The following is a 16337-nucleotide window of genomic DNA, read 5'->3' on the forward strand; positions in this document are numbered from 1 at the left end:
CTAACACTCAGCACCTTTCACCCCAGCTGGTGATGTAAGCTGGGCAGGAAGTTTATAAACCCCCATCCCAACCCGGGTAGAACTTTGGAACAACTGCGTAAACAGCGCCCCTTGGTGGTCAACATAAGAAAATGCAAAAGCCAATGCTGACAAATCAGGGCTCTAGTAAAGGTCACAGCCCTGTCTCTAAGTTGTCTTCTAGTCTATGGGAACCTTTGCTGGGTCAAGGGAGAAAGCATGGGGAAAACAGCAGGGGAGAGAAAAAAGCTGCATTTTTTTTCCTGGAGATGTTTATATGTGCCTTATTACGGCTAGATCTCAAAGAAAGCAGATTCATTTTTGTATCCCATTGAGTCTGAACAGGCAGCTATAAGAGCCACAGATACATGTTATGCTTATATACATAAACATGATTTTATTATTAACATCAATGAACACAGATTAAAGAATAGTCACATGCCAAAGACATAATGCTCACAAGATCACAAAAGAGCTACTGATTTGTGTTCATATATGTTCTGGTGGATCATTACAGGTCTGAGTGAAATAATATTAAAAAGATTTTTGACGCTTCATTTCCATTTGGACATCTGCAATAAGTTCATTAGAAAAAGAAAGCAGATGCTTTGAAGTTGATATATATATACTTTTTACAGGTGTATGGATTCACCAAAAATGAAAATTACATCCCAGTAAATACATTTTAAGAAGTATACAAAGAAAGCACAAGAAACACGCGTTTGGCTCAGTGGTTTGCCTAATTAAAGGGTTTTTAATTTTTTAAGTTTTAAAAACAATCCCCTGTAAAGCTGTCAAGGGTACTTGATGTTACAGAAGAAAAGTGTTTTCTAAGCAACTCCAGGGCTCTGTTATTCCTCGCTTGCAGGTTCTTCTCAATTCTTAGTTCATTCTTGATGGCATCGAGCTCTCTATGCATCTTTTCCATTTCTAATTCATAATACAATTTTATTTCTTCTTTTAGAAGTTCATTTCCAACTTCAGTCTGATGTTTTAACTTCCTTACAGCTTCTTTTAAATCTCTATTCTCTACGCTCAACTTGTGGATGACTTCTCTGGCTTGCTGGAGCTCTTCAGTTAAGTTTTTGACATTTGTTGCTTTTTCAGATAGGTCATTTTTTAAAGCTTGAAGTTCCCAGTCTTTCTTCAAAGTTTCTGCCGCTGTTTCTTGAAAATTTAGGGCTTTGGGGGAGACTTCCTTTTTGGCGTTCAAAAGTTCTTTTTCAGCATTTTCAAATTCCTCTTCTATTTTTCTGCATTTCACATTGAGTTCTTCCAGTTCTTCATTCAAGATATTCAGGCTAAAATTTGGAGACTTTCCTTCAGTATATTTCTTCTTGTTGTCTTGTTGCCATAGACTTGGATGTTCCATTGTATTCTGGATGCAGTAGTCTTCTGTGCTATTAAAGCTTTCTTCAGTTGTAACATCCAAATTAGATGATTCACAGGAGACAGAGTTTGTGTCTGCTTCATTCTTTGAAATGTTCATCTTTCTCTCTCTCAAATTTGGTTCTTGTTCTTCTTCATTTGGTTGGGAAATAAATTCTTTCCTCTGAAATTTATTCTCTTCTTGAAACTTTCTACTAGACATGTTGTAAATTCCTTCCATTCTCTTGGCCTTCTCTGAAGTAATTTGTTCAGGAAGAGATTCAGGCTGTAAAACCTCATTTAGAACATCATGAGCACTAAAAGAAGGAGCAAACATATTCTCTTTCCAGTGTTTTCTCCTATCATCCATTTCTTCAAGCACCTCTTCCAATTCCTGGAAAATAATTTTAATCAAAGCACATTATTTACACTGGCAGCTAGTGTAGTGGAAAGAACTAAGCTCATGGTTGAAGGAATCTAAATATTGGAAGACTAGTTCTCCTTATAACTCACGAAGTGGCCTGGGCCTCAGTTCCCTCATTTGTAAACTGAAAGGGCTATATTAGCTAAGTTGTATAGATCCTCCCAGCTTTAAAATTCTCTGATGCTATGAAATATAACCAATAAATCGACACATTTGGCCATTAATTATAGGTAGAGAAAATAATTCTATAAAAGACAACAGTACACATGAAAACAAATTGCTTCAAAAAGAGTAAAAGTGATTAAAAGTTAATAGGCTTAATTTTAAAGTAGGCTAATACCTGTGCTTCCAATTTCCCTAATTTTTCTCCAGTTCTTTTGGGTTGGACTTCTGTTTATTCATTCTTTAAAGTGACTAAAACATCAGGGCTTACTGCAATGTGAGCTGCTTTTGGTAAAGTATATCATTCAGACTTCCTCATGCGTAACTCTGCCAAATGCCCTTCTGCCTTGACCTGTAAATTCCTGCTATTCCAGTCTTGGGCTTTGCTTTTAAGCATGATTGCAAAGTGTACAGAATTCTATCCATTTTGACAGCAATTTCATGATGAGAATCAAATGTCAACAACTGAAAATCTTAATGCCACAAAATGTGTTTTTCTCAAGATATTGACTCCAAGTATAGTTTTTAGGTGAAACCTTAGCATGCTAAATCATAATAAACTTTCTAAATGCATCAAAATTAGAGGATATTTATTTTGTTTCTTTAGTATTCAAAGGGAATCCTTAACATACAACCCTCCTAAAACATGGAAGTATTTAATTGGTTACTACTTCTGAAAGGAGAAAGAAGGAACCAGGCAACACACTGATGGGCCACTGGCATCTGAAGCCAACAAACTAATAACTTAGTTACTGCTAAGAGTCAAAAGGAGGAGGAAGAGGTCAATTCATTCATTTTATACATTAATCTTCTGTAATATATTTGTGGTAACACCAATGAGAAAGATCAAATTATGCCTGCATCTATTTTTCCCATGCACACAAATGTAATTTTATCTTGGTAACAAAAAAATGGCAACTGTTGTATTTATTTTTAAATGAATATTCTCTTTAATATTATTAAAAATTCTAAATGTTATAGTAGTAAATTATTTAACACATAATTTATATTTATATAATATTTCATATTATTTAAAGATTATAATAGTAGCATTTGTTATTTGTAGAATTTTGGAAAATATAGAAAAGGAATTCCCTCATAATCCCATGGCCCCGAGAATAACCACTATTTGATATATTATCTTTAATATTTTCTTTCTGGCAAGAATAGTTTAAATTTTAATAGATGTCCTTGCTACCGACAATGATACTTCATATCTACATGTACTGAACATGCCCGACCCTCAAGCTTACATCCCCACTGTCAACTCACATGGCTTTGAGGAAAGGGAAAGATGCAAATATTCAGTAAAGGTGTTAAAATGATGAGTTCAAAAGCTGTAAGTCAAGCTATATTAAAGTTTAGTCAATCAGACTAGAATAATAAGCTGTGACTTCAAATTTATGGTATAGATTTGGTATGGTATAGATTTGCCATTGGAAGCATCACCTCCTTTCTCTTGAAATAGTTCTGATTTTAATTATTTTACTAGTCACCACCCAGAAGTACCTATGACCTATCTGTTCTTTTTTTTTTTTTTTTTTTTTTAATATATTTTATTGATTTTTTACAGAGAGAAATAGAGAGCTAGAAACATTGATGAGAGAATCATCGATCAGCTGCCTCCTGCACACCCCCCACTGGGGATGTGCCCGCAACCAAGGTACATGCCCTTGACCGGAATCTAACCTGGGACCTTTCAGGGCCGACACTCTATCCACTGAGCCAAACCGGTTTCAGCAACCTATCTGTTCTTAAAAAGGAAAGATAATCATATAATGCTGGTTTCTCTCTTCTCTAGTTTTATGAATGCAAATGAGTAGATTATTTCAACAATCATAAAGAAACAGAAGAAAAAGATAAGATGGTGATGCTAATTGCCAGCCACATGTTATATTTTTTATGTTTCATTTATAATTTATTTTAAAAATATTTTTATTGAGCCCTAACTAGTTTGGCTTATTGGATAGAGGGTCCCAGGTTCAATTCCGGTCAAAAGCATGTACCTTGGTGCAGGAGGCAGCTGATCAATGTTTCTCTCTCACTATTGTTTCTAACTCTCTATCCCTCTCCCTTCCTCTCTGTAAAAAATCAATAAAATACACTTAAAAATATTTTTATTGATTTCAGAGAGGAAGGGAGAGAAAAATAGAAACATCAGTGATGAGGGAGAATCACTGATTAGCTACCTTCTGCATGTCCCCCACTGGGGGATCAAGCCTGCAACCCAGACATGTGTTCTGATCAGAATTGAACCCCTGATCTCCTGGTTCACAGGTTGATTCAGCTCAATCACTGAGCCATGCCAGCTATACTATTTTTAATTGAATTTATTGAGGTGACATTTTAATGAAATTATACAGATTTCAGGTATATAATTTTATAATACATCATCTGTAGCCAGTCACATTTTTTTAGCAGTCAAATTTTCACTAGACAATCCTGTAAAAGATAAAAATGCTTCCAATCATGTAGCAATGGGAGAGAGAATACTATTCCTCTTATTGAATTCTGGATGAAAGGAATTGATGAGATTGATTTGGAAGGAGATGTGCAGAGGGCCAAGTAAGCCGAGACCACTTAATAACTGCAGATAGCAATAATGACAAAACTGATATAGATATTTAGGTAGAGATAAAAGTTAAAATAGAAAACTCTTATTCATTTGTACTTGAAAAAGTGACTTCTATCTCCAACCGTCTCATAAATATGTAAATTTCACTCCCTTTCTTTCTGAACTTCTGTACAATTTCCTGATATAGACAATGCTTTTCACAGAACTGGGGAGAATAGATTTATTTTATAACTAAGGCTCAGAGAAGTTAAGTGACTTGACCAAGGCTAACCAGCCTGTAATGATAAAACTGAAACCCTGTCTCCCAGGTCTGTACTTGTTCTAAAAGTCCCCTTTATTATTCTGCTAGGTTTCATTCCACAAATTGAAAGAAAACAACCCAGTATTTTCAGAGCTTAGGTATTTTTTAAAGGGCCACAAAAGGACAGAGGAAAAACAAAGGGGTGGTGGTGGTGGTATGGAGAATGGCATGTCACATATCAAAGGGCAGAAAGAGAAAGGTTTGAAACGCCTTTGGAATTTCCCTCACATGGCTTATACAGGGCAGGGTCAGGGGTCCTGAGCTTCTCTCTTTTCTTTCCTTTTTTCTTTTTTCCCTCCCTCCCTCCCTCCCTTCCTCCCTCCCTCTCTCCCTCTCTCCCTTTCTCCCTTCCTCCCTCCATCCTTCCCCCACTTTCTTATTTCCTTCCTTCCTTCCTTCCTTCCTTCCTTCCTTCCTTCCTTCCTTCCTTCCTTCCTTCCTTCCTTCCTTCCTTCCTTCCTTTTTCTATTTTCTTGGCCAGATATCCTTTAATGGCTTGTTCCCCAATCTACTACTCAGAATATGGCAAAGACCACACTGGGGGTAAAAGCTGCCAGTCTCATTTTCTCTTTGCAAATTGCACTATTTATTTTATTTTATTTTATGTTTGTGTAGAATAAGCATGACATTAGTATTCTCTGGCAAGGAAAAGGAATAGGCATTGAAGCAATGACACTCCTCTACCACTGAGTGATAGCCATTTTGCTCAAAATAAACTTGATTAGGTAATTTTTGCAGCATAAGGCAAATCAAACCAGATGTTTTATTGAAAGTACAAGCATGCCTTTTTACTGTGTCAATTATGAACGTTTACTATTACATTTATTATTACTCAACACTATGTTGGATTTTGAAGAGTAGGGGAAGGAGGTCTAAGAGAAATAAGAGATGTAAAGAAATAAGCCAGAACAAGGAAAATGATATAGTCACATGACAAAAATAACATTAGTGGTCTCCTAAGACAGTGATCCCCCAGAAGTCCTTGGGCTTAAACTGTCAATGCCTGGGTTTCCATAATATAGCTATATCTATTCATTTGTGTCAGGCATACATTAATAATGAACTCTTGATGGTTCTAGTTAGTATCTACCTGAAAACATAACCAATCATCCTCTGGTGACTTTTATCCTCTGGCAAGATAGCAGGTCATTTTGGTGGAGTAAGGGATCTATTAATTCATAAAAGTAGTTTATATTCACCTAAAAATTTGGAGAAGCACTGATAATATAAATTGAAAATAATGTAATGTAATGTAATATAATATAATAATTGTGAAGAGCTAAGCAAAGGGTGATTATTTATTATGGATCTTTGGGCAAATCATTCCATAAAAATCTTAGGCGAATGCATATATATCCTTAAATAGTTCCAGAAAATAATATGCTGCTGTTTATTGTGAAAGGGAAACACAAACAAACAACAAACTGTTTCATTTTCAATGTATGGGTCCCTGAGGAATATACTCATATTAAGGTGGATAAGTGATCAAATATGTGAAATCTATTTGTTTTATAAAGTATTCATATTTTAAATCACATGCTTTAGAAAAATTTGATGACATAAGAAATCAAATATTTTTTTTCTGTTGCCTTATCTCATTTACATTAGAATTTGATTTCAAAATTTCAGGACCACCTCTTTTGCATAAATCTAGATGTGTCTGCAGAGAGATTATTCTTCTAGGCAGGGAGATTCAGGGACTGAGAAATATTTCTGGAAAACCTCCAGAAGCTTTCCCCCACATCACAAGAGTACTTCATTACAAACTTTGTAAATTGGGAATGCTGGTTGGAAAAGGTCATCTTCAACTTGTGATGGGCAAACTTCTGTAACTGCCCTCAGTTCCTCAGCCCAAATCAACCAGATTAAAAGTCACTGGGCTTTTAATCACAGCCCAGTGGCAGTAACAGGAAGACAAAGGGCCCTTCTTAGCTCAAGGAACTTTCCCCCATTATTCTTGGAGGTTTTCAGTTCTTCCAACCCTTAGAAAAACTGCTTAGTGAAAATGGGGGAGGAGGTGGGTGAAGTCTGCTACAAAGAAAGTCACTGGCCTAGCTCTTTTGCTCAATTGTCCAACCTGTTCTCACTTAAAAGCAGTAGTTCTCAGCCTCTTATTCTGCTTCCACTGTTCCTGGGCACAAAACACTGCCATCATTAGCCTCTTTCCTTATTTGAAAAGATTCTGACCTGCCCCATCTAGGGGAGCTTTGCCACTCCCCACACTACTGAGAATTAGTAACTTGCAGAAACTAAAATTAGATACTAAAATTCAATACTAAAATTAGAACCCAAAGGAACTGTCTGAAATCAAGGTGGGTGAACATGTTTTACCGTGCAGAATCATGGGGAAGGGAAAGGAAGATCCTGAGAAATGAATTGAGTGTGGACTATGTTGGAAAAAATAAGATGAAGGAGTCAGTTATCTTGACTCTTACACTTTAGATCTATGTGAAAACTTACCTCAATTTTTCTCAGCTGTAAAATAGGGACGATATACTTATTTCACAGGTGGTTAAAAGGAATTAATGAAAATGAAAATGGAAGAAATTTTAAAGCATACTGTAAAAAATGGTTCTTGCTGAAACTGGTTTGGCTCAGGGGATAGAGCATCGGCCTAAGGATTGAGGGGTCCCGGGTTCGATTCCAGTCAGGGGCATGTACCTTGGTTGTGGGCACATCCCCAGTGAGGGGGGGGGGGGTTGCAGGAGGCAGCTGATCGTTGTTTCTCTCTCATCGATGTTTCTAACTCTCTATCCTTCTTCCTTCCTTTCTGTAAAAAATCAATAAAATATATTTTTTAAACATGGTTCTTATTCTGTTTTCAGGTTTGCCTTACCCTTCTTGAGAACATGAACCAGCCAGTTAAATAACCAATCCTTTTCCAAAGATGTGTGCTTCAAGGTTGACAGCCTGAGGTCATCAGACCTCAGAAAAGGTCAGTTTGAAAAAAAAAAAGAAGAAATATATATATATATATATATATATATATATATATATATATATATATAGTATTATGGCATGTAGAAGGGAACATAACTCAAATCTTACATTAATTTAACCTGCATCCTCAGGGAAGAATTAGAACTAAATCCTGCAAGTTGTTTATGCCTCCGAATTCTGAAGCTAAATTATTTCTAAGAAGAAAAGTGGTAGTGTTTTTTACAAAGATATATGTATTTTATTTATTTGTTTGTTTGTTTGTTTGTTTGTTTGTTTGTTTATTTTTACAGAGAGAAAGGGAGAGGGATAGAGAGCTAGAAACATCTATCAGCACCCCCCCCCCCCCCGAATGTGCCTGGAACTAAGGTACATGCCCTTGACGGGAATCAAACCTGGGACCTTTCAGTCCGCAGGATGATGCTCTATCCACTGAGCCAAACCGGTTTTGGCAAGATATATGTATTTTTAAATGTATTTTTATTGATTTCAGAGAGGAAGGGAGAGGGATAAAGAGATAGAAACATCAATGATGAGAGAGAATCATTAATTGGCTGCCTCCTGCACGCCCCCTGCTGGGGTGATCAAGCCTGCAACCCAGGATGTGCCTTTGGCTGGAATTAAACCTGGGACCCTTTAGTCCACAGGCTGACACTCTATCCACTGAGCCAAACCAGCTAGAGTAATATTTGTATTTTTATCAGCAGTTACTTTACCAAGAACTTTCCAAATGCTCCAGTGGCTTTCAGAGTCACCAATAAGTTCTTAGATATATGACAATTGGAGTATCAGCTTGAAGATCAGCAAGGATGATGCTGCACTCTGAGTTTTTCCAGGGCTTCTACAGCATTTCATACAAAATTTTGTATTACCAATATACTGTGATCTCCTGGTACCTTATTCATCTTTGTATCCCTACCTGTTACCTGACCCATAGTAGCCATCAATAAATATTTGTTGAATAATTGATCCTTAATATTTTCCCTGAAAATTCTATAGTGCTTTGATTCTAATTGAGTTTTTGTCAATACTTATGTGTCTTGTGGCTTATGAAGTGTTTTGGATGACATTTTAGGGAAAGGATTTTTATTTTCCCTTCAAAGTGTATTTGGCTTAGCTAAAAATCTCCAGGACACTTTTCTTTTGTATTTTTATAAGGCTTTCTTGATAGTGTAATTGATAATGCAGATTAATGATCTAGTTACAAGGTTGAAGCTCTGGCTTCTAAACACTCATAACAAGCCAAAACCAGTTTGGGCTCAGTGGATAGAATGTCAGCCTGCGGACTGAAGGGTCCTGGGTTCCGGTCAAGGGCATGTACCATGGTTGTGGGCACGCCCCCAGTAGAGGGCGTGCAAGAGGCAGCTGATCGATGACTCTCTCTCATCGATGTTTCTTTTTTTCTTTTTCTTTTTTTAAAATATATTTTATTGATTTTTTACAGAGAGGAGGAGAGAGGGATAGAGAGCTAGAAACATCGATGAGAGAGAAACATCGACCAGCGGCCTCTTGCACACCCCCTACCGGGGATGTGCCTGCAACCAATGTACATGCCCTTGACCGGAATCGAAATTGGGACCTTTCAGTCCACAGACCGACGCTCTACCACTGAGCCAAACCAGTTTCGGCTCTCATCGATGTTTTTATCTCTCTCCCTTCCACTCTGTAAAAACTCAATAAAACATTTTTTTAAATAAAAAAATAAACACTCATAACAAGATATGAGCCAGCACAACTGTACTTACACTTCCCGAGGTACAGGATGTTCTATTTGATGCCATCATTCTCCAGTTTGAGCTGAAAAATAAAATCCCACCAGCATAATTAGAAAACATCATTAACCAGAATGCCAAAATCCCTGTTTATATCTGTTTGGCCCATCTAAAATGTGATGCCAGACACTTTGAAGAAAGTGTTCCCAATGATGAGGCCACTGTCTTCCTTTCCCAAGTAATACAAATACCAAATGGGACAAGATTGATGGTGGCATCATAGTCAAACATAGTAGTATCTCCTCACCTTCAACACCTATTGAACAAATGAGCCACAGCTGATGGCTGCAGTGGCAGCACCATGCTTGTTATTAATGAGTACGCCAAGAACCACATTAGCAAAGGTCTGGAGTGTATGTAGGTCTTGTTCCCTCCCTCAGGGCACAGGTAATTTGAAATAAATAAATAAAAACATTTAAAAGGGCAGTTATCCTGATTTGTGCCTTAATCTTTCAGAGTCCTAACATATGAGCCAAGTGTCCACTTCACGGGACAAATTGTCTTGTCTTCTCTATTGCTTGGTAGATATTGAGAACTAAGTGAAGTGCCATTTAAAACCGGGCCTTGTGGACAATTCTTTGTCAGTAGTGTGAAATGATTCTTTCTAGAAGAAAAGAGACGAGTTCCCTTAATTCTGAAGGCTTGGAAGTCACTTTTTTGCTATAAAGCTATATCTAGGCATTCATAATTTGTAGTGTGTGTGTGTGTGTGTGTGTGTGTGTGTGTGTGTGTGTGTGTGTGGTCCTCTGTAAATGGTCAACTGAAACTCCTGCAATCACTGCTTCAGTGGAGAGAAGGTGGCTCAGGCAGACCAGAATCGCAGGTGACACCATCCCTATAGTCTGGCTGACACAAGACGGGGTTGAGCCAGGGGCAGCTGGCGGCTCAACCCCACTCCTTCTTTCATACCTCCACTCCGAAACCCTGTTTCCTTCCCTCCCAAACTCTCCCTAACCTCCTAGCCTGGGTCTCTAAAGAGAGAGGAAACCTGCGGAGGGGGACAAGTGGGGAACATCCTCTACAGAGAGGCCAGACCGAGAAGAGGGCCCAGCCGGGCTCCTCCCGGCTTTCCCGCGCTCAGACTTACCTGGTGACGTGGGTGGGGTCCGGTGGTTCCAGTCCCCACTTCTCTGAAGCGGGCCACCACCAGCCGGCAGCACCCCTTAGTTCGGAGCTGCCCACCGAGCCCAGGCTGGGCCGGCGCCCAGCGGAGCCTCCGCAGTGCAGCTCCAGCTCGGGCCACGCTGTTGCCTAGCAACAGTATGGCTTGATTTAAAAGGACCAGGGAGCTGGTGCTCCTAGCTGGGCAGAGCACTGCGCATGCCCGGTTTGGTGGTTCTCCTGATGGCTTCTTCCTGCAGGAAACAAGAGCTCAAATCTCAAGAGAACCAACCAGTCAGGGTGGGATGGGGCGAGAAACTGTGAGGCTGCCCCACCCACAGTGGGCTTTTCACAGAGGCTCTGGATGACTCACAAAGGCACCTGGACACTGCGGTTGTCAGGGAAACAGGGAGTGATGTAAGGCTAGTCCCTAGGTCTGCAGGTCAGTAATCTGACGTTGAGGAGAGTTAGCTCTGGAAGATCGCCTAGGTTTGGTTCAGGGTCCCTAACAATGTGGCAGTTGCATACCACCGCACAACCCCACATATACCTCTAACCCTCAGCACAATGGTCTGGCCAGAATTTCTGCCTCTGGTCAAGGCTTCAAGGAACAGTATCATGAGAGCATTGCCCCCTGGTTGTGCCCCTATGAGAGGTTGAGTTTGCATCTCAGGTAGCCCATGGTTTCCTTATTTACGACTCAGGAATTTCTCTAAACTGCTCTTGCACCTGTTTGAATTTAACAACTACTGGGGGCAACTATCGATAGTTCTACACTACTGGCAGGTAAAATAAGTTCCTTTTGTTATTCCCAAAACTATTCTCTTTGAACTTCAAAAGTTCTCACAACTTCCAGAATTTGGTTGGGAACACATCCGTGTTCTTCATTATGTTTTAGATTTCAGTTATGGTATTTTGTTGCATAACTAATGACTAGGCTAGTTGCCCAATGCTGATTCTTCCATCACCAAATTGATCACACTCTAGTTATAGTATGATTTGGGCCTGATCAAAAGATGGACCTGGCCTGAAATAGAATGGAACTGGGGTGTTCAAAATAGTAATAATAGTGACTTTTAGGAAATTTAGTATTTTCTAGGAAGCATGAGGATGAAAGTAAACATTAGCTCTAGAATCTCCAGTGAAAGAAGGTTGAAGTACATTTAAAAAGTGACAGTCTAGCCCTAGCTGGTTTGGCTGAGTTGATAGAGCGTGGGTCCTGAGTTTGATTCCTGTCAAGAGCACGTACAGTACCTAAGTTGCAGACTCAATCCCTGGCCCTGGACAGGGTGCATTTGGGAGGCAACCAATCAATGTGTCGCTCTCACATAAATGTTTCCCCCTTCCTTCCACTCTCTAAAAATCAATGGAAAAATATCCTTAGGTGAGGTTTAACACATAATCCTACCTAATAAAAGAGTAATATAAAATTAACGTCACTCTGCTCCACAAGGGAGAGAGAGAGAGAGAGAGGGAGAGAGAGAGAGAGAGAGAGAGAGAGAGAGAGAGAGAGAGAGAGAGAGAGAGAGAGAGAGAGGCATTGATGGGTTGCTTTTGGTATGCGCTCCAAAGGGGAATGGAACCCAAAACCTGGGCACGTGCCATGACTGGAATCAAACTTTCGACCTTTCAGTGCATAGGATGATGATCCAACCAACTAAGCTACTCTGGCCTGGCTTCTTATTCATTTTTTAAGATGTCACTCCCCGTCTCTGGTTGGGGCACTTTCTCTCTCTCTCTGTCTCTCTCTCTGTCTCTCTCTGTCTCTCTCTCTCTCTGTCTCTCTCTCTCTGTCTCTCTCTTCCTCCCTCCCTCCCTCCCTCCCTCCCTTCCTCTCTCCCATTCATTCTCTCTGAAAATCAATGGGAAAATATCATCCAGTGAGTATTAACAATAACAACAAAGAATAAAAAAAAGAGAATTGGCCAACAATTCTTTTGCATGCGGACACCCAACAGTCCCAGAACCATATGTTAAAGAGATTATTCTTTCTTCATTGAATGTATTGGAACCCTTATAAAAAATCAATTTACTGTAAATTTTAGAGTATATTTTTGCACTTTCAGTTCTATTTCATTGATCTATATGTGTAACTTTGTATCAGTGCCGCACTGTCTTGATTACTACAGCTCTATAGTAAATTTTGAAGATGGGAAATGTGAGTACTTCAACTTTTTCTTCTTTTTCAAGGTTGTTTTGGATATTTTGATCTCCTTGATTTTCCATATTAATTTTAGGGTCAACTTATCAATTTCTGCAAAGAAGCTAGCTAAGATTTTGTATGAATTGTCTTGAATCTATTATATAAATCAAGTTGAGTTGTATACTACTTTGATGATATATACTTTCTCCACTTTTTTCCTTTCAACATTTTTTGCTCCATTGTGTTTTTAATATTTCTCAGTAAATAACTGAACTGACAATCTTTGTTCATTTTAGCTACTTAATATTTGGGATAAATCTACCACCTTATTTTGGTGTTATAAGTCCCCCTTTCCCAAAAGTTCCTTTTCCTTCTTTCTCACCTTTTTTTTTTTTTTTTTCCACAGTTTCTTTCCCAATTTCAAGCTTATGCCCTCTAATTTTACTTTTAAATGGTCATCCCTCACACTGCAATATGAAAACTTATAAACATTTGAAACTAACCAGTACTCTTTTCCCAGACAACATAAGAAACTTAAAATGCTAGATTAATTTACTCATCCCTCTCAATGTGTATTAATATTGTATTTCAATTCTATATATTCATACACTTCAACCCTCTAAGACTTACTTATATTTATACAGTTAATATTTATTTAGGTTTATCTATTTTTCACATGCTTTGCTCTTCCCTCCTATCTGCATCTCTGATATCTGAGATAACTTTTATTCTACCTTTGGGATGTCCTTTATTGAAATTCTACTGGTGGCATGTTCTCCATATTTCACTCTCTTCCTTGAAATGTGCTTTTGCAAGCCATATACAATTATAAGTTGGTAGTTGTTTTCTGTTTGCACATTAAAGCTATCATTCAATTGTCTATTGGCTCCAATGTTGCTGTTGGGAATTAGCTGTCAGCAGTCTAGTGTTTTTCCTTTATTTGAAAGCAATCTGTCTTTTCTCTTTGGCTGCTCTACTGTGGTGTCTCTTCTCAGTTCTGAAAGCTTTCAACTATTATTTCTGTCTCCTTTACTTCTATAACTCTAATTTACACCTGAGTCGATAACTCTAAATTCCAAGTTTCTTTCTTGTTTGCTTTATCTTTTAAAAAATTTTTTTATTGATTTCAGAGAAAGAGGAAAAGAAAGTGAGAGAGAGATAGAAACATCGATGTGAGAAAAATACCAACATCAAGTGGCTGCCTTCTGCATGTCCTCTGCTTTGGATCAATCCTGAAACCTGGGCATGTGCCTGACTCAGAATGGATACAGCAATTTCTAGATACATGGGTCAATGCTCAACCACCGAGCCACACTGGCTGGGCTATTTTATCTTTCTTCAGGAAAAAAAAAACTTTATTATAATATGTGCTAGATATTATCGATATATTATACAACTTGATTTGAATCTCACCAAACAGTAGCAAAACCTGGCTAGAAAATCATTTTATACCTTCTTTCATATACAGTAGTCCTCCCTTTCCACAGTTTTGCTTTTGCAGTTTTAGTTACCCATGGTTAACTGTGTTCCAAAACTATTAAATGGGAAATTCCAAAAATAAATGATTCATAGATTTTAAATTGCCTTCCATTATGAATAGCATAATAAGTCCCTCATCATTCAACCCCATCCTACCTGGAATATCAATCATCCCTTTGTCCAGCTTATCCATGGTGTATATGTTATCCACCCATTAGTCAAGTAGTAGCTGTCTTGCTTATCAGTTGACTGTCATGGTATCACAGTATTTGTGTTCAAGTAACACTTATTTTACTTAATAATAGCCCTAAAGTGCAAGAGTAATGATGCAGGCAATTTGAATATACCAAAGAGATGCCATAAATTGCTGTCTTTAAATAAAAAATTTGAAAGTTCTCAACTTAGCAAGAAAAAAATGTTGAAATTGCTAAGACCTATGGTAAGAATGGAATTTTTATCTGTGAAATTGTATAATTTATAAATTAAACTTTATTATAGGTATATATGTATAGGAAAAAAAGTAGTATAATTAGGATTCAGTACTATCTGTGTTGTCAGGCACTTACTGAGGGTCTTGGAACTTGTGCTCCAGGGATAAGGTAGACTACTATATTCTATCTCTTTGCCTCTCTGTGCTTATTTTTAAATAATTTATTTTTAATTTGAGATATTATTAACATATAACATTATATTAGTTTCAGGTGTACAACATAATGATTTTATATTTATATGTAGTGCATATAGTGCAAAATTATTACTGCCATAAGTTTAGTTACCATCCATCTTTACCACAGTTATAGAATTTTTCTTATAATAACTTTTAAGATCTATTCTCTTATGAATAACTTCTGAAATGTCTTCCAACTCATGAATTCTCCAATTAATTGTGTTTAATTTGCTGTTAATCTCTTCAATTGATTGAGTTCTTAATTTCAATCATGGTGTTTTTTTCTTCTTCTAGAAGATCATTGAATAAATTTTCAAGTATGGCAATTTTTAAGAATTTTTTATTCTCCACACACATACTTATTTCTTTAAACATAATAAGCATACTAGTAGTTCTACACATCCTGTGTTTAATGATCCCAGAATCTAATTAACTTCAGGATGTGGCTCTGTTGTCTCTTACTTTTGCCAGTTCTCACCTGTGGTGGGAATTCAATTGCTTGTTTGATTATTAACTCTTTTGTGTGAGCTGCTCACGTTTCTTACAAAATAATTTGAATAAATTATTTGTGATCTAGGACAAAGGTGAATTTCTTCAGAAAGGATATATGTTTGCATTGCTTTTGCTAAGTGTTTGGGAAAATTCCCTTAACAGACCAGCGCTGGATCACTTAAAACATTTTTAGTCCTCACTCAAGGATATGTTATTTTGTTGTTGTTAGTTTGTTTTAAATTCTCACCTGAGGATTTGTAAGCAGAAAGGGAGAGAGGTGAGTGAGAAGAAGAGGGAGAGAGAGAAAGGAGAGAGAGAAGGAAGGAGAGAGGGAAAGAGGGAGACAGGGAGGGGGGAGAGACACTCCAACCAACTGAGCCACCTGACCAGGGCTGACTTTAAATTTATGACTAGATATTTCTTCTTCTTTTATTTTGTTTTATTTGTTTGTTTATTTATTTATTTTTATTGATTCATTCAGGCAGTGGGAATCGGGACTGCATGATGAGAAACTGTAGGCCAAAATGTTCCTCCATGTACTGCTTAGCACCACAAAGGAAATACTCCTTTGTAGTCCCTGGGGGAAAATTGGTGCGAAATCAAGTTAATTTCTCCTTCACTGAGGTCTTATTCATTTGGGGCATCAATTACATGGGGGAAAGACTTCTAGACTTTCCACTTTTAATTGGCTGCAGGACTTGTGACTTGTTTTTGGTGGCTTTTGCAAAGTTGAAATCCTCACATTCCCCCAATTCTACAGTGGTCTTCAGAACAAAGCTGATGTCATTACTTTGCTTCTTTTTGTTCTCACAGTCTCTTAGGCGTTACCTTGATAATTCCTTACCTTACAAATCTTCCAGTCTTTTATCTTTTAAAATATTTTAATTTGCCGACAGGT

At 37.8% G+C, this 16337-nt stretch overlaps 1 protein-coding gene across 1 annotated transcript; it reads right to left on the reverse strand.

The window, feature by feature from the left end:
• Nucleotides 1-785: 785 nt before the first annotated feature.
• On the reverse strand, nt 786-9574 carry CCDC160 (coiled-coil domain containing 160). Its single transcript, XM_036443400.1, has 2 exons — nt 9531-9574; nt 786-1780 (listed from the first exon to the last, which is right to left on the reverse strand). Exons 1-2 carry the CDS (start codon nt 9567-9569, stop codon nt 788-790), a joined length of 1032 nt encoding a protein of 343 aa, XP_036299293.1. The 5' UTR covers nt 9570-9574; the 3' UTR covers nt 786-787.
• Between the last annotated feature and the right edge of the window lie 6763 nt (nt 9575-16337).

The sequence above is a fragment of the Pipistrellus kuhlii genome, unplaced genomic scaffold (assembly GCF_014108245.1).
Source record: "Pipistrellus kuhlii isolate mPipKuh1 unplaced genomic scaffold, mPipKuh1.p scaffold_m20_p_19, whole genome shotgun sequence".
Taxonomy (NCBI): Eukaryota; Metazoa; Chordata; class Mammalia; order Chiroptera; family Vespertilionidae; genus Pipistrellus; species Pipistrellus kuhlii.

Coding starts and splice junctions, on each gene's coding strand:
- CCDC160 (XM_036443400.1), bottom strand. CDS start 9,569: ATGATGGCATCAAATAGAACATCCTGTACCTCGGGAAGT. Junction 1,781..9,530: donor CATCCTGTACCTCGGGAAGT/GTAAGTACAGTT, acceptor ATTATTTTCCAG/GAATTGGAAGAGGTGCTTGA.